This window comes from Antennarius striatus, chromosome 6, assembly GCF_040054535.1.
Source record: "Antennarius striatus isolate MH-2024 chromosome 6, ASM4005453v1, whole genome shotgun sequence".
Taxonomy (NCBI): domain Eukaryota; kingdom Metazoa; phylum Chordata; class Actinopteri; order Lophiiformes; family Antennariidae; genus Antennarius; species Antennarius striatus.
In genome coordinates, this window is record NC_090781.1 from 18,074,870 (window position 1) to 18,100,592 (window position 25,723).

General features: G+C 41.5%; 3 protein-coding genes and 1 pseudogene across 5 annotated transcripts; 2 read left to right on the plus strand and 2 right to left on the minus strand.

The window, feature by feature from the left end:
* Positions 1–1,033: 1,033 nt before the first annotated feature.
* Positions 1,034–9,443, minus strand: zgc:162698 (Transmembrane protein 87A-like). 3 transcript variants are annotated; one of them, XM_068317861.1, is made up of 21 exons: positions 9,231–9,443; positions 8,673–8,745; positions 8,419–8,516; positions 7,961–8,080; positions 7,813–7,863; positions 7,597–7,662; positions 7,459–7,515; positions 7,246–7,375; positions 6,735–6,796; positions 5,993–6,176; positions 5,814–5,913; positions 5,603–5,696; positions 4,609–4,679; positions 4,307–4,413; positions 4,168–4,226; positions 3,970–4,073; positions 3,813–3,886; positions 3,646–3,707; positions 3,103–3,155; positions 2,991–3,021; positions 1,034–1,740 (listed from the first exon to the last, which is right to left on the minus strand). In XM_068317861.1, exons 1-21 carry the CDS (start codon positions 9,366–9,368, stop codon positions 1,699–1,701), a joined length of 1,776 nt encoding a protein of 591 aa, XP_068173962.1. In that variant the 5' UTR covers positions 9,369–9,443; the 3' UTR covers positions 1,034–1,698. The 3 variants fall into 3 exon arrangements, with proteins under 3 accessions (XP_068173962.1, XP_068173961.1, XP_068173963.1); XM_068317860.1 differs by lacking the exon at positions 4,609–4,679 and adding an exon at positions 5,126–5,205 and having other exon boundaries at positions 9,231–9,442; XM_068317862.1 differs by lacking the exon at positions 4,609–4,679 and adding an exon at positions 5,126–5,205 and having other exon boundaries at positions 9,257–9,388.
* Positions 9,444–9,944: 501 nt separating this feature from the next.
* Positions 9,945–11,604, minus strand: LOC137596612 (nuclear factor 7, ovary-like). The gene has a single exon (XM_068317285.1). The coding sequence runs from the start codon at positions 11,440–11,442 to the stop codon at positions 10,066–10,068; it is 1,377 nt and encodes a 458-aa protein (XP_068173386.1). The 5' UTR covers positions 11,443–11,604; the 3' UTR covers positions 9,945–10,065.
* A 1,816-nt stretch (positions 11,605–13,420) lies between these two features.
* Positions 13,421–14,953, plus strand: LOC137596204 (neutral amino acid transporter B(0) pseudogene; annotated as a pseudogene).
* A 2,891-nt stretch (positions 14,954–17,844) lies between these two features.
* capns1b (calpain, small subunit 1 b) lies at positions 17,845–24,151 on the plus strand. The gene is made up of 11 exons (XM_068318059.1): positions 17,845–17,965; positions 18,788–18,863; positions 19,024–19,060; positions 19,279–19,371; positions 21,489–21,546; positions 21,670–21,734; positions 22,113–22,181; positions 22,277–22,355; positions 22,465–22,581; positions 23,084–23,142; positions 23,758–24,151. Exons 2-11 carry the CDS (start codon positions 18,823–18,825, stop codon positions 23,782–23,784), a joined length of 645 nt encoding a protein of 214 aa, XP_068174160.1. The 5' UTR covers positions 17,845–17,965; positions 18,788–18,822; the 3' UTR covers positions 23,785–24,151.
* The last annotated feature ends 1,572 nt before the right edge of the window (positions 24,152–25,723 follow it).

Sequence of the window (25,723 nt, forward strand, 5' to 3'; positions counted from 1 at the left end):
TTAATACGGCACCCGGTTTAAAAAGTGATGATAAGAATAATCTGACTTGCAGTCTACTCATTATTGAACTCATTTATTAAAGAAAAACATTCATAATTTGAGCCTCAAATGCATCTGAAAAAGCTAAAAACAGCAGTCAGCCTGTTCGCTTTCAGTTTATCTAAAATCACAAATGCAGACAATATATCCTCTCCTTCACCAGACCGCCCGCTTGAGATGCTAATCCTATTGCTAGCATGGAATCAACTTTGATGTTAGTCTCCTGAAAAGCTTTCTTTCAATTTTTATATATATTTAGAAGAATCAACTTCATTGATCCCCGAAGGCCATTATTTTTCCACTCTAGTTAGGCTGTTATTTGTAGGTTGTATAACTGTATATGTGTGTACAGGCCCATAACACACACACACATACACACACACACACACACACACACACACACACACACACACACGGATATGGTCTCATTAACCAAAGAACTAATCTCAATGTTAACCTGTTAGAAGAAGCGAGCACTGAGGGTATACGTATATACTGTATATACATGGTAGCTGTGGTGTTAACTGAGATGCTAGCACCATAACTTCACGTATCCCTAGTTTGTATAACTCAGTATAAATCCTCTCCTCCAGCTAAGAGGCTGACAAACTGTTAGCCTGCTAGAGAAGCTAATACTGTTTACATCTTCAATGAGCCAGTAATCATGTTAGCCTGCTGACGAGGGATCACGAACACATTAACTTGTTAAAGATGCGAACACTGATGTCATCATGTTGGGGAAGTCGGAACCAGAGCTTTAAGTTAGTTTAGCTTGTTTAAATTACATCCTTACTCATCTGCAAAGATAATCAATGGTTTCCTGGTCATCAAAACTAAAAGGACAAGAAATTAGTGACAGCAGGACCAACACCAGGTTTGACGTTTAGGTCAAGATGTTGGAAAATAAAAATTTAATAACCAGTTTCTAGATTTAACATTAATTGTCCAGAATAAGACAATTAGACAATCAGACTTCAATAAAATATACAGTCCATTTGAAACTTTCAAAATGTGAACAATTTTAATGATTCAAATTGCACCAAAAGACCAAGACAAAAAAAAAAAAAGCAAAAAAATAAAATCAAAACTACACTCAGTGAAAAACCTCCCAAAAAGTCAAGAATGAGAATCAAATACAGATTTTCATTGAAATCAGCGAGTGTTCCACTTTTACAGATTCACAACTTTGGTCTTTACAGGTTTAAAGACTCCAACTGAAGTCGGGTCGAGCTAGTTAACGTGAAAATAAGCAGGACAGGGAGAGTGACAAAACTTAGCGTCTGAAAATCACACATCAGCATGTAAACGGTGAGAAGGCAATGAGACGCTTTGTAGCAGAGGACCTGATAGGATAACAGCGAATTTTTCAAAATATACTGCATAGAAATATAAATACAAACAGGCAATAAAAATAAAACGTAAAAAGGGTCTGTGAGCCTCTGTGGCGGACATTTCTCCCACTGTATGTACAATCAAGGCTTACAAAGCTCATAAATTCAGGGGTGAAATCACACCGACACTCCTCCTCGCTCCGTCCCTCCATCATCCATCAGTTCATCTCTCCCTCTTTGCAAATGTTTTGAATAATCTCTTTTAATTAACCTCATACATCGATACTAATCTCCGTTATTCATTCTCTTCTGCTCCATCCTTTCTTCTTCACTCCATCTTGGACATCTCAAATTTTGTCGTCATGATTTCCTACAACAGAAAACACATTGAACGTTATTGTTTGGCGCGGTTGGGAATAAACAGTGGAGCTGTCTCAGCTTCTTGCTGTTAATGCTAAAAAGTTTTAGTTCCTGGGCAGCGCTCAAAAAATTAAATAAAGCTAACCCTTTGTAAATCGGAGAGCAAGTTTTTTAATCGAAGTGTCTAAGTATGGAAAATCCAGGTAGTAGCGTCTGCGTTTATCATCATCATTATCTCATTTCCTCCTGTGTAGCAGATTAGCATTAGCCTGTAGCATCATAAAAACTAAACTGGATAAAAACCAGGTCCCTAAACAAGAGGACAAATGTAGAGTTCATTTGAAGTTCAAAGCATCTGAATCGACAGTCAAGCAGTAGCTCTGATGCTAACAAGGCTAAAAGTAAACATCTGCTCATCTATACAAAAACGACAACAAACCGACTTCCTGCTCATCATCATGCGTTACATAACACGTGCTAACAGTGATGTAGCGGTTGGATTGAGGTCCGATGTTTAATTAGTCTCCTAAATAGCAAGACGCTGTTACATAATGTGGAGTGTGGACACGAACAGCAGTGCAGGCAATTATTTCCCCTTAATTTCATCCCATAATAAGGCCTATTCATTACACTGTTAGTGTTAACGTCCACGTCTGCAGATTAAATCAGACATCTCTTTCCTGTCCTCCATATCTCTCATCCTCCTTTCCCCCCCCAACAGAGCCCATAAACCACATTTCCAGTGTTTAATATTTCTATGGACTTTAAAATCTCTCAGCGGCTTACATGGGAAATTGATTTTTACATAAGAGGCACTTTGAGGATTGCTAGATCATTTAAAAAGGTCCAGTTTGAAGGTCAAACGGACGATAAATGTGTTCAGTAAAAAATAAACGAGTAAATAATAAAGAGTGATTTAATGTCCGATCAATAATCAGTATTTGTATTCAAGATAATCCATAACGACAGGCGCATCTGTCACATTGCTTTGCTGATGAACGGTGTGATGTAACCATGGCAACAGCGGCGCTCTGCGGATTGCTTGCTGCCCTCTGCTGTTCCCAATGAGAACTACACTCCTCTGTATTTGTGTGTGTGTGTGTGTGTGTGTGTGTGTGTGTCTCATTTGCACACATAAAACAATTTTGTGTGAAGATTTTATAAGTTTAAGGATAAGTTATAAGTAAGTTTTGTATTTAAATAAGCTGGTATCAAAAAGACAACCGATGTATGGATGACACCATAGTTTTGACCCCGTACCTCGTCAGAGTCCAGCAGCGGGGGGAGGGCACTGTGGGGAAAAATATAAAAAATTAAAGATTTGATTCCAATTCATGATAAATTCCTGAGCGTCAGCGTAAACACGACTTACACGTCAGCGATGGATGTGGGGATGTTGTCTTCGACCCATTTCAAATCTTCATCCTGGAAGAATCAACAGACGGTGTGTTCACCAGTGTTTCCTGTTCAACTCTGAATCCACGCCGTTCTACCAGCTCAGCCTTCACCGGCGTGTGTGTGTGTGTGTGTGTTCTGGACTCTAGAGCCGAGCCAGGATGCGTGTGTACAGACACCCAGCGGTCGTCTCCACCCTATCAGTTCTTTACGGCACCCACCACCGCTGGAACCATCGTTCACTCTGACACTAAATGACAGCCGTAAGTAAAAGTCCAAACGCCGCCGGCACCGCCTGATTGGCCCGTAGCCCGAGCCAAGGAGGTTCCGTTTTGTCAGCAGGATCACAGAACAGACCGATTTTTCAGAATCCTCTGTGGAGCGAGAACCCATTAAACTTTTAAACTATTCAAATTTAGTGTTGCGGCTCTTGAACAGAAGGAGTGGTTTGCGGTTCCTCACGGAGCGCCGTCCGCCTTAAGTGCGGCCATCTTTACTGATGTCATACGTGCCCACTCACCACTCTATTGCCTTTGGCCGTCCCGTTGGTCTCGTTCTTCAGGCCTCTCATTTTCACCCCGTCTGGAGACACAAAGGATTAAAACGTGGTGAGGACTGAAGTCATGTGACCTAACTAACCAGCTGACTGATATCGGACGGAATGGGAAGGGAGGGAAGATTTCTGACCGAAAGCATCGTTCACCATGGGCTCCTTCTCCTCTTCCTCACTCTCTTCATCTAACAGAGGACTGAAGGCATACCTGACAAACAGAGGAGAAAACTGGTTTTCCTTCCTCAATAAAAAGAACCCCTAAAAAATAAGCATCCAAGACTGTCTCCGTACCTCTGGTTATTGGCTGATGGTCGCCATAGGAACATGATGACCATTAGGATGAGGGAAAACAAGAAGCGCCAGAATGCTTCATCAATCCACAGCTCCCTCCAGTCCTGCAGGGGAAGTAATTTCATGAAAAGGGGTGAAATAGAATAAATAACATGTTTATACTCACCGCCAGCATGCAGTTAAAATAGCATCGCTTACAGAGTGACATGTCGTCATCCTGAAGGTCTTGGTGTACCAAATGGTGAAGATGACTGACGCTGAAATAAACAATTACATACACAGATTCAAAGTCCTGATAAAAAGTGCAAATATTAAACCCAAGCTGAGGTGTTCGTACCGATGACGCCAAAGATGAGCGTGTTGGTGAAGTGTCTGTAGAGCGAGAGCTTCACCACGTTCCTCCTCAGCCTCAGCAGCTTCATCGTCTGAGCCAGACTCACGAAGATGTGACATCACAGTTAAGGAACATGAAGACAGTTGAAGACTAGATGAATAAACTGGTAATCAATAAACTTGTTCACAGCTTGATAATAGTATTGACAGACGCAACCAGACACTGAAGAAAGCAGAAAATCAGAAAATAAGCAAAAGAGAATCTAAAACTAAACAAAAGGGGGGTTGGGGCATGCGGTAGTGGATATCCACCAGTAGAGGGCAGAGTCGAGCACAGCCAGAGGGACAGCAGCCAGGAGAAATACATCATCTTTAGCCTGCAGACAAAGAAAAGAATAGCAGAAGAAGAAAAACAGATAAAAAGAAGGGGGCAGTCAGGTGGTGGGACTCAGACCTGATTGGCAGAGGATGAGGAGGAGGATGAAGAGGCAAATGGTGGAAGCAAAGGATTCCGAAACACTGACTGATTGTAGTAACCTCGTTCAGTTTACATTCAAACGTTTGAGGAACCCACTGGGCGCTCCAGGTGGGCGGGGCTTAATCATTACCAGCATAGCGATAGCTTACAGTTTAGCCCAATGCTTTAACAGTATAACAACAAAATGAAACGATCCTTTACCCACTACTGCCCTCCAGTGGCTGATGTGAAGTTACACTCATCACTTTGACACGGGCAACAGAAATCTCAGATAAACTTTACTGACGTCTGGGATAAAATACATTTATTTTAAACCTTCATTCTATTGCTGATCATTTAAAGGATATCCACCACACAATACAGGAGTCAATGAGCGCCAGCATTATGTCACACAACACTTTAACGCTGCTGTTGAGGCCCCGGTCCTAAACAGAGAGACGTGTTAGACAGGACCACACTCAAAGACAGCACGACAACCGGCACAGTCCAGGTTCACGCAGTGAAACAGTCCAGGTTCACGCGGTGAAACAGTCCAGGTTCACGCGGTGAAACAGTCCAGGTTCACGCGGTGAAACAGTCCAGGTGTGAGCGACTGAATCGTTCTTTTGGGTGGATGAACATCCACAGTTTACTTAATGTGAAATTAAATTGAAGGAGAAACACTGTAGGCCATGTTTGGCCATTCAGTGGCAGATGTACTTGTCTGTTGAATGACGGTAATAATTTGTCTGACCATGTCTTGAACCAAAACTCCACCAGGTACACATATGGGTGATGGTGTGAAAACAACTGAGAAAGCGTGCTAGTATTTGTCTGACTTACACTTCTGACTCTTAAGATCCCCTCGATGTTGGAAAAAATCAAGTAGAGCAGACCGACACCGACCACTCTGTGGAGTAACGCACCGAGTCTGGGCCTGGGGGACACGCAGACAAACACGCAGACAAACAAACAGGAGTCCCATCAAGCTTCTCCTTTTGTGACCTGAAGTTATCACACACTGCCTCGACCCTTCAAGCAGCTCAAGACTTACTTGACGATGCCGTAGCCCAGACTGGCGATGATCACCAACACCCTGGCCAGAGTCCTCTTCACCGTCGACATCACCTCTGCAAACACCACCGCCCCGTAGACTGTCGGACAATGAAATAATTTATCCACAAACGCTCGAATCACTTCTGCCATGAGTACCACCAGTGTGTTCCCGCCTACCTGACACGCCCTCGTATCTGATGCTCTGGAACTCTGCGTAGTAAATGGCTTTCTCCAGCATGCCCAGGAAGATGACTCCTCCAATCCAGAACTGGATCCTGAGCAGATCCCTCCAGTAGCAGGCAGACAGAACCAACCACAGGAAGGCCAGCAGCACGTAGACGATGCACATCCCCATGTAGAACTGGAAAAAGAAATCAAGACAGGATTACTTGTGCAGCTTTAGGCATGAGTTGATCAGAACCAAACTTCTTGAAGTGATTAACAGCATTTACTGTATTCACCGAGCGGGTTTTAACAGCAGAACTGGATTTTTACTTGACAAAAAAAAAGTACTTGAAAGAATAAAACATGTTTGCTAAAAATGTCTGTGGCCAGGGAGAATAATGACAGGCTTTCTACGGTGGGGTCGGCAAACTTCTTGGATGTTGAGTATCATGAAGGTTTTCAACTTTGTCTTTTGACCCAGTTTTTCTGGTTCAGGCTGTGGATACAAACTAAAAAAGGAGTTCTGCAAGTCATCTGACTCTTCCTCCACACGAACGAGAACAATAATCCCTTATTGTTATGAGTTATTGTTATATAATCCCTTATGTGCACCCACCAGAACAGAATAACTATGAAAAACAGGAATTAGACCACACCCAGAGATAATCTATAACCTGTTTTAAAATGTTGTCAATAGGAGCCAATGTGCCTTCAGCCGAGTCGACGACTCACAAACAGCTGAATGTGTTCTCACCATCATCAGAGGCCAATCAGAGGGCGAGATGAAGTCATGAGGTCCCGTCATGCTGATCCCCACTGCAGAGACAGACACACACCACCAGTCGGACTTTGAACTGTGTTACATCCGGACTCCCAGGGACCGTCTGGTCCTGACCAAGACTCAGACACACAACAAACTGATAAAAATGTCCGGTGAACATTATCTGAGACAATCACATTTTTCTCCAACCACACCTTACCCAACTATCTGATTCATTGCATGCGGGCGGTGTGGGATTGTTGACAGCTTTCTAGCCGCCTAGCTACGTTAGCTGCAGCAGCAGGGGATTTTCCTTTCAGACAAAATGAATACGGACTAAACTTGAATTAGACATTTCATAGTAAATGTAACATAGAATATAGTCGTAATCGTTAGAACGGTTGTGTCACAGTGACAACTTAACAAACACTTCAGGTTGCTTCAGGTTAATGTTTAACAGGAAGTGCTCTAAGCTGTGGTGAGGTGTCTGCAGTGTGTGACTGACGCTGGAGACTCCAGGGTCCGGCGTGTTCGGAGGCTCGGCTTTTCCCTATTTCCTTTATGCTCACGATAAACATGTAGGGTCCGTCCTCCCAGGTCTTAGCCACCACATCAAATTGAGTCGGAGAAGACGTCTGAGAGACAAAGGAGTTTGAAGCAATCACCTTCAGGTTGCTGTAATAAACACACGTGATGATCCCACCAGACACCGACTCACCTTTTTGGGAGGTTCTCCTGATTTATTTGAAGATTTCTCTGTCTTTTCCAAAGCAGCCTGAGAGACAGGAGGCAAGACGAATATTTAATAACATTAAAGATACGGAGAACTGAAGAGTTCTTCATCTGACGTGCACACCTGCGGTCTGGGAACCTCCAGAGCTCTCCTCTTCCTCCCTCCATCTTCAGGCTTTTTGCTGTTTGGCTGAGAAACAAACACATTTTAGAGTCTTCATTTTGCGCATCACTGTGCCGCTTTGTTCCACTCTAGATGTGAAACTGACTCAGGATCCAATCAATCAGAGGTTAAAACAAGAACTGGGTTCAGGTCAAGGAAGGAGAACGGGTCTCTCACCTGGCTCTGTTCTGTCAGTGGGGTTTTTGGGTCAAAAACATCCAGACCGAACTGTCAGGGGAAACAAAGACACTCGCTTTAGTAACACAATCCCCACATGAACCTACTCTGCTACTCCTTTGCTACCGGTTTTGTGTGTGTGCATCACCAAATTAAAATTGACTTTAGCCATGCAGGTGAATGGAGGGTACTGGTGTGAAGCATAATATCCATGTCCTCCTCCTGCTTCGAGGTTCGGCGACATGAAGTAAGTTCGCACCAACTTGTCCTGGAACGAACAAAACAAGAACGGATAGGCGCTGAAACTTATCACGACCAGTGACATCAGCATTCCACAAACGACAAACTCTGGACCCTCATCCTTCAAATGACTCTCACAAATCCGCTAACTTGAGTAGCGTAGCTTCTTAGCACGGTACGGGCTGAAGACAACCACGCTAACACTAGCTGCTTCCACTGTGAAGCAAATATGACCTCCCATCAAATTTAGGTCAAATGATATCAACAATTAGATTTCTGATCCTGTATCACTCAGTCAACTGGGTCAACATAAAATTATAGAGGACTCCTTCAGGAGGAAATTAGCAGGGAAGAAATATGTCTCACATCCAGGCTCTTGACTTCATCATAGCAGTAAGAGCTCCTCAGATACCAGGACACCTCGAACTGGACAGGAGACGAGGAGTTACACACCTCGGACACCACTGTTAACACACACACACACACACACACACACACACACACATACATACATTAGATTAGATTAACTAGTGGCAGACATGTTACTGTTCAGACTTTGGGATTATAATTTGAAAACGCCAGGCGGGTCCTCTGATCGCCTTCCAGGAGGGTGAACCTACGCTTCAGGTGGATGGAGCTGTTGTTGAACAGGGTTCTCGTGTAGTAGAACAAGCCTGGCGTCTTCAGATTCTCCTGGAACACCAACAGATGACAATGAGAAGTTGAATCCCATCCCTGACATTTCTGCTGCCTTGTTTCAGATATTAATTTTCCACATCCCATGTTTTGGTGTAAAAACCGCGCTGAAGCTGACAATCAACGCGTTAAACTGACCCGGATGTGACTTCACCTCCATTCAAATAGTTAGTTTGGCTCAGATTTGGCTAACTTGATGTGTGACGCTGACCTTTAACCCCCCTCCCAACAATTGATCCTCATAAACATTTAATGTAAATATATAACATCAATATATATATTTCCTGTTTATTTCGTATTTCGACAGAGAGACGCGTTTAGACGTGTGACGCAGTTCAGTATGAGAGACGCTGTGCCGCCGAAGAGACAACCAAACTAGACGTAAACTCATGTAGCTTCCCTGCTAATGCTAATGCTTTTCACCGATCTGTCGGCTAACATTAAAACACGTCGACATGGACACGGACACACAGGAGACTCACACTATTAACGCTGAGGGTCCATTTACCGTCTTCGGTCATGGCACCGACCGGCCCAGTCAACACCGTCAGCCCCACCAGGAACAGCCCCAAGGAACAGAGTCCCGATCCGGTCCAACCTGGACCCGCGGAGCTCGCCATTTGAGCCAGGAAGAAGAAAGCAGGAACAGCGAAGCATCCGGATCCACGGAGTACTTCCTGGTTTGGGGTGACGCCAACGGGAGACACTCGAGGCGTTCAGGGAACATAGGAAATTTATTATTTAAGAAAGTGCTGTCTTATTTGTTTTAAATGGATCAAATTATTTCATTTGTAGATGTGATACACAAGTACGATAGTTACTTACGAACTAAAAGTAATTTAATTTATACTGAATTATTATCAAAAGCTTTCGTTTGGTCACTCTTAGGCATCTAGACAAATTTAGACAAATTATTCTACCACGTAGGCTCATCAGATTTACTGAACACAGGAGGACAGTGAACGCCCCTTCCACCTCTTTACAGCGCATATTTAGCTATACAGTACTGTAGTTTCATTTCTGATTCGAAATTCGGTTTTTAACTAATTCTGTGAAGTTTAGCTCTTCTTGAGTAATAGAAATAATATGTCAATGTTAATATTAATGTTATGTCAATGCTGTGTCTGTATGTGGAAAACAAAAGAAAGGACAAAAATGAAACCTGTTAAATGCTTTAATTGACATCATTTTGTGGCTTGCTCATCATCGCCATTAGTTGGTAATGAATATGTTGTATGCATGTTGTCATGGTTTTATTGTACAGTTCTGTCTGTGCTCTTTGAGAATGCAGTTTCTCAATCTTTATCTTTAACTACTCTATTCTACAGTCACGCAGATCTTCAGTGGTGCCACTTTCAGTTTGTCTCCGGTGTAAAGGAATGGAAACACCCTCTCAGTGAAGGTGTGTGTGAAGGTGTGTATGTGTGTGTTCGAATCAGCACCAGAGAACCAAAGCTTTCCTCTGTTCCAATCCAGGTTCACCCTGATCGTCTTGTCCTGTATCTGCTCTTTGACATCAGCGTCTTTACCTGACGCTGACCAAACAGAGTATTTGCCTTCATCGAAGCGTATCCCCCACAATCCATTCAGGATGGGACCCTTCCTCTGGACAGACTCAGCCACCACACCCAGTAACCAGTATGTACTCTCTCCAACCTCCACCTCCCAGCTGTGAACCCCAGCATTGAAGCCGTTGGAGCCGAGAACTGACCAATATTCATCAAACCTCTCTGGGTTGTCGGGGAGCTGCTGCCTCTGTCCTCGTCTCACGCTGGTCAGATCCTCGGAGAGAGACAATTTGGGACAGGCAGTGTTTGGATCCAGAATCACAGGAGTGTAGGAGACTGCGTCCTTCATCTTGGTCCAGATGTTGAAGCCCAGGTTGCCCAGGTGTTTGGCCTCGTCTAACAGCGCTCTGGAGGGCAGCTGTGGATCATCCAGCAGGGGGCGCTGGTGGATTTTCTCCACTGCATCCTTGTACCTGCTCAGGAAGTGGACGTCTTCTGCTCTCAGCTCCTGTTCTGCAGCTCTGATCATGCCTGAAAGTGCTAACACGTCTCTGGTCAGACCGTCAATGGTCTCCTTCATCATCAGACTCTTCTGCTTCTCTTCCTCCCTCAGGGCAGCCAGCCTATCCTTCTCTTCCTCTTTTAGAATCTGGTGAAGCTTCTTAAACTGCTCCTTAATTCGCTTCTCTGAGTGGCACGCCTGCAATTTAATGACTTTTGCAGTTTCGTCGGCGTTCCTTCTTACTCTATGGAGAACTGTTACGTTGTCCTTTAAGGGCTCCAGAATTTCCAGAAGTTTCCTCCTATGTTGTTGAGCCACCTCATCGATGGGTCTGAACGTGTGCCTGGCGTGTTTTTCTGAGTCGCTGCAGGCGAGACACACCGGCTGCTGATGATCCAGACAGAAGAGATCGAGTTTGTTGAAATGCAAAAAACAGAGAGCGCCTGAAGGTCTTTGGTTTCCTTTGTTGAAAGTCTCACATATGTTCTTTAACGCCAGGTTTAAGGGTGGGTTCACCTTTGAAGATCTCCTCTTGCAAAGCGGGCATTCGTGCGACGGGTTCACCCTCCACCATTGCTTCAGACAAGCTTTACAGAAGCTGTGGCAGCAGGACAGAATGACGGGATCTTTGTAGATGTTGTGACAGATGGTACAGCAGAGATCCTCCTCGACACTGGATGCCATCTTGTCTCTGAAGAAAGAGGCTGGCTTCTCTCTAACTTCCCATAAATCCGCTTGGAGTTGTGTTTTCAGGCAAACTAACGACAGGAAGAAGCAGCAGCATTGAAGTTTTTGTCTCCTCCCTGAGCAACAGATGCAGAATCTACGTTTCCCGGTTCGCGTGTCTCCTGAGTGGGAAAAAGGTGAAGCAGGTGAGGGCGGAGCTTCATCACACCTCGTGACAGAGGAGGACTGACTGCTCCATGTGTAACACAGGGGTGTGTTTTAGTCTAAAGTCTTCATTTATGGCTGGATAGAGTTGGACTGTAACAAAATAATGATTCAGCAGATTCTCAAAAAAAAAAACCCAACATAAACTTTTACATAAAGATTATTTTAATTATATTTGGAATATTTTATTACCTCCTCAGAGAGATGTAGGGATCAGCCTGAGGAGCGGTCCACCAGGTTCTAGTGGTGACCCAGTTCATCATCTGGATGCAGCATTGTTTTAAAGGATTCTTTTGATCACGTCTGCAGTGATTGGACATGATGACATTATCATTGGGCTCACTGAAAATTAATTTCTATATGATCACAACTAATAATGATCCAGACTGACCTAAGATCAGATATTTTACTATTCCTGACCCTGGAGCCTAAAGAAAACCATAATTGAAATTTGGTTGTATCAGAATTATCAGACTACCGATGAGACCAACGTGATCCAGATACCAGACGCACGTTTCTCCACCATCCTGAGGTCACATGGTGTGGATTAGCCTATCAGGGCTCTGCTGCTTTCAGGGAACAACATTGTGGTGAAACTGCAACGTCTTCACTTGTTAATAATCTTTTTTACAGCTGAAAATCAACTGGCAGCAGTTTGTTCTGAGGATATCTGGTGGTCGTATTAAGAGATGCCTCCCGCTACGTTAGAAACTAAAAAAAATTGTGTTAGTCTACCTTTAGAAAATATCTTATAGTTCTATGTGATTGATTTAAATACCTAGAAATGTTAGGGCCTAACAGTTTATTTTCATTAAATTTTGTACTTATTTAAATTCTAAGAAGACATTTAGCATTATGCTGGCCGTATTGTGATCATCTCTATCTGTGCAGACTCCGAACTCTGTGTTTTATTCTATCGCAACAAAGAAGCTGAAAAGGAAACAGCAGTAAGTCATTATGTGATCACATGATCCAGTTCCACCCTATCCAGCGTGAGGATTTCCTTCTTTTCTCTTTGTCTCCCTCAAGGGCCAGGTTGGTGAGGCAGTGAGATGAGAAGATTCAAAGCTTAAAAATGTTGTTTTATTTATAAATGTCATACAGGATACAAATGAGTGTAAATGCCCAATAACTAATATCTATTCAACAATAATGATTTTGCAAATGACTGATTTCAACTAGAGAGAATTTTTACTGCCTGTGGGTCAGAGAGGACTGTAATTTCATCTGTGCTGCATGTTCTGCATATATGGTACTTTTGACTATAAAGTTAACTATGACTATGAATTAGCAACCCCAATCTCAGGCCCTATAACTGATCCTCTTTAATCTGCTGAGCTGTTCTTTTAGGGAGTTTCAAAAGGACTTGATTGTATATCATCAATAGATGATGTCAGAGACGACTAAATTATGATACCAAACTATCTTCTATATTATAAGAATGCTTGTCCCTCGGTTAGTTAGTACGCACACCTGTATGAAAGACCATAGATCAAAGCAGAAGCTGAATGATGTGACAAAAGAATCTCACCTTGTGCTTTGATCAAGACACTAGATCAAACTTTGTGTTTTGTTCAAGGGAAAGGAAAACAAAGACCAAGGCAAGTAGATATATATCAAGAGTCAATATGGGTCCTAATTATTACTACGACTGTGTCAGGTACTCAAGGAAGGAGACCAGGTGGTTCGTGTTCGTAGTAATGAAAGCTAATCCTGTCTCATAAACAGTAGTTTTTAATTAATGATTTTGCCTTGCTGTAAAGTTAACTTTATGCACAAAACGACTGAGAAAATGGACGCAGAAGAAGTGAAGATGTCCAAAAGCGAGGAACTTGCTGACGGTCCTATGAGCCCTAGAGGGCAGCTGTTCCAGCGGGTAAAGAGGATCTTGACGGCTAATTTGCTTGTGATTCTCACCGTGGCAGGGGTCATTGTTGGAGCTTTGATTGGCTTTGCAGTGCGCAACATGACACTTTCCACAACCCAGATCATCTACATCAGCTTCCCCGGCGATCTGTTCATTCGATTGCTGAAAATGATCATCATCCCACTGGTGGTGTGCAATCTGGTGTCCGGGGCCGCCAGCATCAACCCAAAAGCCCCGGGCAAGCTTATTGTTTGGGCCATGATCTTTTTCTTGGTGACCACGTTGATCGCCTCCTCCATCGGGGTTGTGATGGCTTTCATTGTAAAGCCAGGGTCAGTGTCCAGAAACAACATTGAATCGCTGGACTATAGTGTCCCTGAACACAAAAATTTGTTAGACTCCTTCTTAGATTTGATCAGAAACATTTTCCCCTCCAACTTGGTATCTGCTGCCTTTCAATCATATGCAACTAGCTACAAACTGGTTCCCAAGAATGGCACAGACGAAAACCTCAATGTCACAACTGAAAAGTTGCCCATCGGAACAAATCAGGACGGCATGAACGTTGTCGGTCTGCTCGTCTTTGCCGTCTTGTTTGGTATAGCTATAAGGAAGCTGGGGGAGGAAGGAGTTATCCTCATTAAATTCTTCAACTCCTTCAATGAGGCCACCATGGTGCTGGTGTCCTGGATCATGTGGTATGCCCCGTTTGGTATCATGTTCCTTTTAGCTAGCAAGATTATTGAGTTGGACAACGTGGGTTCGCTGTTTGCCAGTCTGGGAAAGTATATGGTGTCTTGCATCGCTGGACATGCCATCCATGGCTTTATTGTGCTTCCTGGCATATACTTCATCATTACAAGAAAGAACCCTTACACATTCCTCTGGGGAATATTCACCGCTCTGAAAAATGCCTTTAGAACTGCCTCTAGCTCAGCCACCCTTCCCTTGATGATGAAGTGTGTGGAGGAAAATAACGGCGTATCCAAGCAGATCAGTCGTTTCATCCTACCCTTCGGAGCGACCGTCAATGTGGATGGAGCGGCCCTGTTCCAGTGTTTGGCAGCTGTTTTCATCGCTCAGCTGAACAACACTCCCCTTAACTTCATCCAATTCATTACGATCCTCGTGACCTCTACAGTGTCCAGTGTTGTCACAGCAGGGGCTCCTGCTGGAGGTGTGTTGACCCTGGTTATCATGCTGGAGGCAGTCGGACTGCCCATCAGTGACATCTCTCTCATTCTGGCTGTTGACTATCTCATTGATCGTACCTGTACAGTGGTGAATGTCGAGGGTGATGCCTTCGGAGCAGGCCTTCTGCAGTTCTTTCAAGATAGGTCAGCCAAAAGAGAAGAGGCAACAGGGCAGATAGAATTTATCGTCATCCATGACATCAATGATTGTGATCATTTGAAACGCTCGCAAACTGAAACCTGAGGTTCACATTTGCTTTCTTTTTCTTTTCTCTGGAGAAAGGAGTGTGTGTAAAGAGTAGGCATTTTAGAATTCCTATTTATTTCCCAGATCAGAATCCAAAGAACAGTTTGAGTCTTTTGATATGATGGTGTAGGGTTGTTTGCGTGGGTTCTCTCCCACGCCCGGGGTGTCCCCATGCCTCATACCCCCAGTTGGCTGGGATAGGCTCCTGCACCCTGTGACCTGCGACAGCGGATGAAGGGGATTTGGAAGATGAATGATATGATGGTAACTCAATGTATAATTTCTTTTTTTTTATTGTCATGTTCTTCAGTCTTAGATTTATAATAGTCAAAAGTCAAAGTCAACATTATTGTCAAATGTACCATATACGCACGACGTACAGCACAGATGAAATTGCAGTCCTCAGACCCATGGTGCACAAGGCAGTACAACACAGGCAGTACAACAGGCAGTACAACACAGGCAGTACAAAATAAAGTATATAACAAAACACAAAAGGACGGTAAGGATTTAGGTAGTAGATGTAGACAGTGCTACCATTTGGTGCTTGTTTTCCATTTTTGTCTTGCAGCAAACATTCTAAAATGTCGGTGAATTCATGTTTGGTGTACTAAACGAGTCATCAAAAATATGCATACATTTTGCAATCTCTCAGTTTCATTTTTTACTAGTTTCCAGAATTTGCAGTGACGGTTAACTATGATATCATTTTAGACTTCTTACCTTGAGTAATACATCATGAAAACTCCAGTTTCCGCTGATGGCATTTGTTTCAAGGTTGTGAAGATATTAACATTACTCTCTGAGATTTGCGATTTGGATCGTCGTTGTGTGTGTGGATACCATAGTGGTCAAGACTTTATAGCAGCTGTGCTTCAGACTTCCTGCTGTTGATCTCAATATTCTGTCAGATTTAAAATAAATAAATACATACAAGCATTTTTCAAGAAAAACTTTTTTTTTTACGGCTGTTCGAACAAATCTGCAAATGGGAAAAAAGGTCAATCTGTGCCATAAAACTAGTCTTCCTCAGTGTGTCATTCAGCGTTTGAAGCATTTCCTTTCCCCCACAATTTCAATCACTTTCGACCACACACAATCACTTGCACAATCTGCATGACCAATGTTGGTTGTAGACTGTAAATTGTAAATTGTTAATATGTACATACCGTATGTACATATGTATGTATGTTTGACTGAATTCCTCCTCTTTTGCCACAATCATGTAAATTTCCCTACTGTGAGACAAATAAAGGTTTACCTTATCTTATATCCTCTTCACATGAAACCCCTCCTGCATCATTAATTTTGATCAGTGTTGTTTTCAACCTTTGTCTAAATTGTTGAACTCAATGAGGTGGACATCGGCCTCCATGAAAGCCTGCATGTCTCCTTCATTTTCAGGTTGATGTTGATTAATTGTGTTCAATATACAATCCAATTTTCCACATAAATCCTCCAGCAGACAGGACTCGAACCCGGAACCTTCTTGTGTTGCAACAGTGTTGCCCACTTTGTCAACTGATATGCATTTGAATATTAATTAGATGTTTCTATCAATCAATATGCTGCAATTACATCATCGTAAATTGTTTGTGAGCCTATCTGCCTCCTACTCCCTCTTCACCATACTGGCATTTCCACGATGTTTCACTCATCTGCAGAAGTGGAGTTGGTGAAATAACTCAATGTACCTGTTCTATTATTCATACTTCTGTATTATTTGACATTGGCATTCACAACTCGAAGAAGGTGCAAACTGACAGGATTGGTTGATTAATAGCACAATGAAATAAATAAAAGCCTTTTAACTTTTTGGGGCCCAAATGTTTTGGTTTTTTTGGTTATAATTTTTCCACATTCTCCAGTGTCGAGTAAGTTTTGTTTAAAGGACACCACCTTTAAAAAATTAATGGTCCCAGTTATTATTATGGATGTGAACGAATGGAGGGACAATCGGTGATTATCATGATTGTGGCTGTAATCTACACAGGTCCAACTAGTGTGGACGTAAATGTATGTAATCTAGATATATGATACAAATAATAGCCATTAATGATTTGAAATCATGAAATATCTGAATGTGGTGTGCAAGTTTTTAAAAAAATCAAATGAAAACAAACATGACATTTAATGTGATGTTGATTTTGTATTGGTCTGGAAGTTTGGTTTAAAGATTCCTTTTTGGCGCTTTCTTATTAAAATTTCTGTGTATTTTCTTATCTGCTCTACTCCAGGGTACAAGTAGAAATCAAATCTATGGAGATTTTTCGACAGAAATAGAATAATTATAGAATAACTTTTCAGCAGTGGCATATAAATAGCAGTCTGAATAAGTAGAAGTTCTTATCCCTGAGAAGTGTTATTGTCTGTTTTATGAATTATGCAATTACTTTAATGACAAAAGTATGATTGCTGATGTATTGCCGATGTAGTATTTATTACTTTACAGTGAGTTGATTCAGAACAATTAACTTTTATTGGATGTGTTTGGCAGTAAAATTCTAAGAATGTGAAAAAATGTCATAAGAAAGAACTCTTGAAAAAAAAAACAGTGTTTAAAAGTGTATTGTTCCCTCCAGCTGTTCAATAACACTTCTAATTTATCACTTCTAAGTACTTTTATTCATAAAATTCTGACACAGTGTGTGTTAGGAAGTGATTTCAGTCTTCAATTCAATCAAAGTATTAAAATATTTATTTTATGATAGCATACAGTAAATACATTAAGCAGTAACACAGCGGAATGTAGGACCTTCAGATCATCTGTGTGTGTGTGTGTGTGTGTGTGTGTGTGTGTGTGTGTGTGTGTGTGTGTGTGTGACGGCGGGGGGCGGGGTCGGTGATGCATTGAAAAAGAACTCTGTTTCAGTTGGACCCGGATGTGGGCGTGTCCTCCTACCCAAATAGCTGCCTGTCTCTCCCTCTCTCTCTCCCGCTGTCTGTCGGTGCGTCTCTCTCTCTCTCCCGGTCAGTCCGTCTCTCCCGTCGGTGGAAACTCACGTCTCGGTAAGTCGCGCAAGAAAAAAAACCAGACAATTGACCCTGTTTTCAAATGTGATACTGACGTAGATGTACTTCTGAGCTGTGTGTGTGTGTGTGTGTGTGTGTGTGTGTGTGTGTGTGTGTGTGTGTCCGAAACTTGACACGGTAAATTACCTGAACGACCGCGCATTCCTGAGTTTACTTCAGGTAAACCAGGAGATTACAGAACTGTTGACCAAGTTTGATACGTTCATGTAGTAAAAGCAGGTTTGGAATTAGAAACCACCAGATGCAGTATTTAATCTAAGTGGTTTGCCACACCTTAGTAACACACACACACACACACACACACACACACACACACACACACACACACGCACATTTCTCCCTGGCACTCAAAGATAAAATGTAGTTTTTAAAGTTTAAGTACTCTCCGTTCCTTCCCGTCCAAAATTCAGTCCCTGGATTCATCAAATCAGTGACATGACGTCATCATCTGCTATTGTACTTATGATAAAATGTTTGTTTTAATCCTTTACTTAATTTGCAACTCCAAATGTGGGTGTTTTCTGTTTCCTTGGAGACATCATCAAGAGTTTAATCTATTTATTTTGTTGTCAATCTATTGATTATTGATGGTCAGAGCTAAGTTAAAGCTCTGATTGATCAGTCATGCCATTATTGATTGCAATTATTGCTGTGATCAGTGTCTCAGTAGTCACATATTTTCCGTACGTATCGGGTTTGATTTGAGTTCAAAGCATGACTTTTAAAGCCAGTTTTTAAAACCAGTTTCTCTCGGTTTTATTATTGTGTCAGAAATAAATATGAGTGTTTGTTCCTCAGGTTTTTTTGTGTGTCTTCATCAAACCAGCGGCAAAATGTTTATGTCATTCGTCAAAAACATCATCAAAGCAGCATGGTGAGCACACTAAGACTTTAATTATCTCTTATATATATATATATACGTATATACTTTATTGATCCCAAACTAGGAAGTTCACAATGGCTAACAATTGTTTCCGGTTGTTGTGCTAAGTTAGGCTAACTCTCTCCATTGTGATTGTTTTACCTTCCAACAGCGACATCGATATAGATCAATTTGTACCATCAGATCCAGTAAGTAACACCTAATTAAACTTAATCTAAATTAAGCCTACTCTAACCTGTTAATCTGAGCTAACCCCTGTTTTAACACGACTCCAGTGACGTCACTGGTTTGATCACATCTGCCGAACCCGTCCTAGTGGACAGTTCCACAACAAGTTGCATGTGTGGATTGAGTGTTCTGGTTCTGATTGGATGTGAGTCGGACCTAACATTCTCTCTCTGTGCAGCCGAGGCCTCGCCAGCCTACGCACATCGAGATGGCTCATGAGAATGATGAGGAGAGGAAGTTCCGCAGATCTTTCGAGAGGGTGGCCAAAGACGTGAGTCCATTTCTTCATGTCTGATCCGGTCTGCTGCATTTCCTGCTCCCCGCCATGTTTTATTTGTTTGTTCTTTTAACTTTGTGAACTGATATTTTATAATGTGCAATAAGCTCTTCTCAGACAGGAGTTTCTTGTTTTTGGGTTAAAAGTTGTCGATGCAGTGTCCATCGACCCCATATGTAACCTGTTGATGTGGCTCTATGCAGGTTCAGCCCTTCGTCTCTCTGCTTGTCACCCGACTCTTCGTCGCTCGCCGCACCTGTCTGCATTCCAGACTCCGCCCTCTGTTGTCAGATCCTCTCATTCCGTCTCCGTCGCGGTTGGGCAGGTTTTTGTTGTTAGTTGCAGAATTTTTGTGCTCCAGTTTCATCTTTTCATTGATTCTGTTTCTTGGCACTGAGACGCCTTTTAACTTAAATCTGTGAATAAATGGAACCTGTAGCTTAAATGCTAAAATAACACTAAAATAAAGCAAAGATATTACTAAATAAAACACAGATAATGCTAAAGTAAAGATATCGCTAAATAAAGCACAAGTAATGCTAACTAATATTACATTTATGCTAAATAAAGTACAGATAATGCTAAATAAAGTACAGATAATGCTAAATAAAGTACAGATAATGCCAAATAAATTACATGTACGCTAAATAAAACGCAAGTAAATCTAAATAAGTTACACTTATGCTAAATGAAGAACAGCTAATGCTAAATAATGTACAGGTAATATTACAATAAAGCAACAACAATTTTTTCTTGACAATCTGATCAGACCTAACATGTTTTTGGTACTTTTATACAACAAGCCAATTGTTGATAAAGTGATGGCACCCTGCACGCTGTAGAATCCTCAATTAGCACGGAGAAAAAAAAATACCAGTCAAGGGTTGAGGTGTTAGCACTGGTATTTGAATTATGTACTCGATGCCGTACAACTCACACAGGTATTTCCCTTGAGGGCCAACTGCCTGTCAGTTCCAGAAGCACAGTTTGAGTGGGTTATGTGCGGATGTCGCTCTTTAAGCTCTATAATACCTTCTAATGACTTCCAGGCTACAGCAATAGAGACAGATACACCTTTTGGTCTGTTTGTCCGTTGCTTTGTGACATTCTGGGACTTTGTGATCTTCTGGATGTGAAATAATAATAATAATAATAATAATAATAATAATGTATTATTATTAATAATAATAATGAATTCGATTTATATAGCGCTTTTCCGGACACTCAAAGTCGCTTTTACATTGGATCCATTATTCATTCACTCCTCATTCATACCTGGTGATAATAGAGTCGTTCTCTGTTCTACAGAAGTAAACAGTGAATCTGTTTGTTCCTTAACAAACATGTGTGTGTGTGTGTGTGTGTGTGAGATCTTACCCTGCATTCCTTCCTTTGTCCTCCGCCCCGGGGCGTTGTTCTGTAATAACTGTGGAGGTTTTCTGTGACTCATCGTTGGGGTGTGAGCACCAGTCAGACCAGAGCCGACTCTCACTGGGTCGGTTTTCATAGTCGATAGTAAGTGATGAAGATGATGAAGATGTTTGTAGTAAAAGGGGCGCCGCCCACCTGGCTGCCTCCAGCTGGGTGGGGCCAGGTGACTGGTAGGGGTGGAGCCTGTTTGGTTGCTAAACAAACTTCCTGGGCACCTTTTAAAGAGGTTTTTCAACAAAAACACCTGTAAAAACACCTGTAAAAGTAAAAGTATGACTTTAAAAGTTTTGTTTTTCTGAATTGATTATTATCTCTGGAAATGTTTAAGCTTTCTCCTCATTAATTGCTATTTTTGTGCAATAGTAAGCAGTTTTTTTTATGTGAAATTTTTGATGTTAATCTCGGAAATCCCCACATAGTTCTTAAAATGACCCTTAAACATGGAATCATGCATTAAAGAGTGACTGAAGAAAACATCCAGAAGGAAATAAACAAAAGTCACAAGTTTGATGGTTTTTATTTCAAGAGCACAAAATGTTTTAATGTGAAAACAGATAAACCCTCCAGACATATGATTTCAGCTGCATTAATGTTTGCTCTGTTAGGACATAATCACGTGTGTGTGTGTGTGGATGCGTGTGTGCGTGCGTGTGCGTGTGTGTGTGTGTGTCTTTTAACAGGACATGGAAGTGAGCCCCGCTGAGCTCATGGGAATCTTGAACGACATCCTTAAACAACGTAAGTCTGCTTTACATCCAAGCAGAAACAGTGTGAAATATTTTGTTCACCTTTTTGCATATTTTTTTGAAAAAGTTTTACTCTTCATTTTTTAATTATTATTATTATTGCTGAACCAAATAGATCCAAGCTTGAAAACCGATGGTTTCAGCATCGAATCTTGTCGCAGCATGGTGGCCATCATGGACGTATCCTTTCACCAGAGGCAGCGCTAGAGGCGTGGCTTCCTTCTCCTCTTCACGTAGTTTTCTTCAGGGGTGGTTAGTGGTGAATGCTGAATCCTTCACACAGGAAGAAGGTGAAGGTTCTGCAGAATTTCCATGTTCTCCTTTTTTTTTCTTCTGCTAACTAGCTGCTAACAGCTTCTAAAAACTTTTTTTCAGCTTTGTCTCGTTAGGCGTCGCCACTGAGTGTCATCATCTTTCCATTTTAGATAAACACTCATATTTGTTGGCAAAGCTTTTCACGCCAGATGCCCCTCCTCTGCATTTATCTGGGTTTGGGACCAGCTTACATGTTTGCTGCTGTGGTGTCTGTGTTTGACCTTTGACCCTGCCCCCCTTCAGAGCGACAGCACAGGTAAACTGGGCCTCCACGAGTTCAAGTACCTCTGGAAAAATATCTTGAGATGGCAGGTCAGTCCGCCAAACCCCCCCGTGGCAGCCGGCAGACACACAACGTCTCCATAGCAACAAACACTGAATGTTTTTTGTTGTTTATTTGTCATCAGGGCATCTACGTGGATTACGATACTGACTGTTCTGGTGTGATCTCCTCTCGAGAGCTGCCGGGCGCCTTCAAGGCCGCAGGTGTGTGTTTGTGTGTGTATGAGTGATTGTGTGTGAGTCTGTGTGTGAGTGTGTAAGTCATTGTGAACAGTGATAAGTACAACTTTTCAGTCTAATTGTGCGTGTGCAGGTTTCCCTCTTAATGATCAGCTCTACAAGATGATCATCCGTCGCTATAGTGATGAGCACGGCGACATGGACTTTGATAATTTCATCGCCTGCCTGGTGCGACTGGATGCCATGTGCAGTGAGTGTCTTTTTTTCCTCTTCAATGTCGTTAAATGACGTTTAAAGTGGAGTCTGTCTTGACTAAAACATCACATTGTTTTGTCATATTGTGATGAATGTACTGATTTTTACATGTTTGTGACCGGATCAGGTCCGAACCAGATCTAATGCACAATTTTAACACTAGACTTAACTGAGTAATACCTGAGACAAATCCCACCACAACCCTGAAGATTTGTCCTGTGAATTTTTTTTATGTTTATGTGAGACCCAAATGTTCTAAAAATATGGTGTGATCAAAAGAAATTTAGTCGCACTTAAAAGATATCTGTATTTTTACTTTAAGTTTTGAGATTTTGAAAGAGTACTTTTTAGAATTTTAAGATCCCTAACTTAAATATTTTTAGATATTAATGACATAAAAGCATTTTTTGGACAAAATATGTGCTAAACATCATTCTTTGTTTAAATGTTGACTAATGAATGAGGTGAAATATCTTACGGTCATGTGTTTTCTGCAGGAGCCTTTAAGACTCTGGATCAGGGCAACTCTGGCTCCATTGAACTGGACATCAAAGAGGTAAAACACAATTTTGTTAAAATTGAACAAATTGAATTTCATTTTCTTCAATCGTAGGTTGAAATATAAACCCCTGCAATCTAATCCTTACTAATATTTTCTGATATTTACTACAAAGACCCGGTCTTTGAGTACCTTGAAAAGTTTTTGAATTAGAAGTAACAAAATGATTTTTTTCAAAACAGATGTAACAAAATCTTGTAGAGTTTTTTTGTTTCCTGGACAAAATGTCAAATTAGTTTGGATTCATTTCCAACCAATTGTAAAAAAAAAAAAGAAGTTTTATTTAACACATCAGATTTTAAAAACAAACAGTACAGCCTGCCTCGTGTATTAAAAGATTTTTGCATAATCCTACTCAGACTGACAAACAAATAACTGTAATTATAATTATTTGGGTCTTTTCATAAATTGTTTGAATAAAAAATATTTTATCCCGTTTGTTGTCATTTTCACAATGACTGTGAAGAAGATACATGTATATTCTAATAAGACCAATTGATTTAAAAAAAACAAAACCTGAATAAAATGTTTATTTTTTTATCCCTGAGTTCTGCCTGCAGGTATCCGGTTGCACAGTTTCGATGACTGACTTTGTCCCTTTCTGTCTCCTAGTGGCTCCAGCTGACGATGTATTCCTGAAGTGAAGGAAGGAAATGTCTTCTCCTCTTTCCTGTCCTCCTTCACCCCCTCTCATTCTTCTTGTGTGTGCCTTATGGATGTGCAATAATGTTTGAGCCCCACCGTCTCCATTGGTTATGGGACCAAGATTGAAATAAGAGTATAACGCTGAAAACAAGGGAAAGAAATCCACCTGGGACCAAAGAGGAGCTACTGCTGCACCCACCTGCTGCTGCCAGACGGTGGCGCTACATCCTCACATTGTTACAGATTCCCATATTCCTCGTGCTTTAGGGCAAATATTGGAAAAATTTTGGTTACTAAGCTAAAAATGTTTATCAAATTGATTGCGAATTTTAAAGAGAATAAACTATTGGAACGAAGGAAATGGTGTGTTGTGTTTTTCTCTACTTCAGCTTCTCAAAACCAGTTTAAGCTCCTCCTCTTTTTTCTTTATTCAATTTTATAAATCTTTATCCGTAAAAGTGAAAGTAAGAAAAATATAGAAGACAAATATAAAACACAAATGTGTTTACCAGTTAATACTTTAAATTTGTTTGACAGGTTTTTAAATTGTGCAAAATTCTGTCTTTTTTTTTTTTAAATCAGTGTATATTTATTATGCACCAGGGCTTCTTCCTCTTGTTATCTCCTGTTTATAGGTACAGTAATTGAATTATCGCTGTCCCAATTCAACAAAGTGAGTACACACTATTATTGTTATTATAATTACTATTATCATCATTTCTATTATTATTAATATTATAACTCTTACTAACTTACATAATATTATTCTAAATCGTTAAATGAACGAATTGTGATGTTTTGGTTTCCGGTGTGGTGCGCTCGATACGGGGAGGGGCGCGGCCGGGTTGGGTGGAGAGGGGCGGTGCTAAGTGGAGCCGGTAGAGAGGAGATGCTGGAGAGGAGGAACAGGTCCCCGATGCAAACAGCAGCTGTTCAAATCTGGGCGGAAACTCCGAGGGAATCCAACGACGAGCCGGTGAAAGGTAGGGAGAGGTGTTTTTAAACTCCATGATGAAAACCAGAGTCGGATAAAAAAAGAAAACTAATGACATCTGAAAACTAGTTCCACCCGCCTGCTCACGTTTCACTTGTGATTAAAAGAAAGCAGAAGCAGCTGAGAGGTGAGAAATAAAAACAAGCAGGATATACAGTTGTACATGATTTAAATATGATGACTGAGAATTTAAAACATTAATATTGGATGATTTTTATAATGTTGTGATCACTCTCAAATGATTGATTAATACCCATCGTTTTTTTCTCATAGTAAGTGTTGAATATGGAACAAACAATAGTTCATGCTTCATCTGTGACGTCACGGTGTCCAGCAGGTGGCAGGATGGATTCAACTGTTTACTACCTGGTGGGATGCCCTGCCTTTGTCTAAAAATTCTGTAAAAACTCTGACGAGGGAATTTGATGTCGTTTTCAGTTTGGGTTTAGTTAAACCAACAAAGAGTTGAATTTATGGAGCTGAGGGGTATTTTAACAGGAACAAGAGAGGTGGACATTCAGAGCGTCCATTCACAGTGCTGGAAGCAGGCTGACATCATGGTGTTATCATGACAGTGTGTGTGATGTAATTAGTGATGACAATCAGACAAACCCAAATTGTTTTCAATGCAGTGACGAGTTTTTCTACTTGTTTCTTGTGATTTCTAAAGATATTCTTCGCTGAACTGTGAAGAGTCTCCTCTTCTGTCTTCCCGTCCCTCCTTTCTTATTCCAGGAGGTGGTGATTAGAGCTGAGGCGTCATTGTGTTGCTCCTGCATGATAACATGTAAAAATTAAAGTGTGTACGTGTGTATGCGTGTGTGTGTGTGTGGAGGAGGAGGATCTGGAGTCTTTGAGTCATGAACACCTGCAGGAGCCTGGTTTCATGAACTGGGGTCTCAGGTTGGATCAGCTAACTGAAGATATATTTGTCAATAT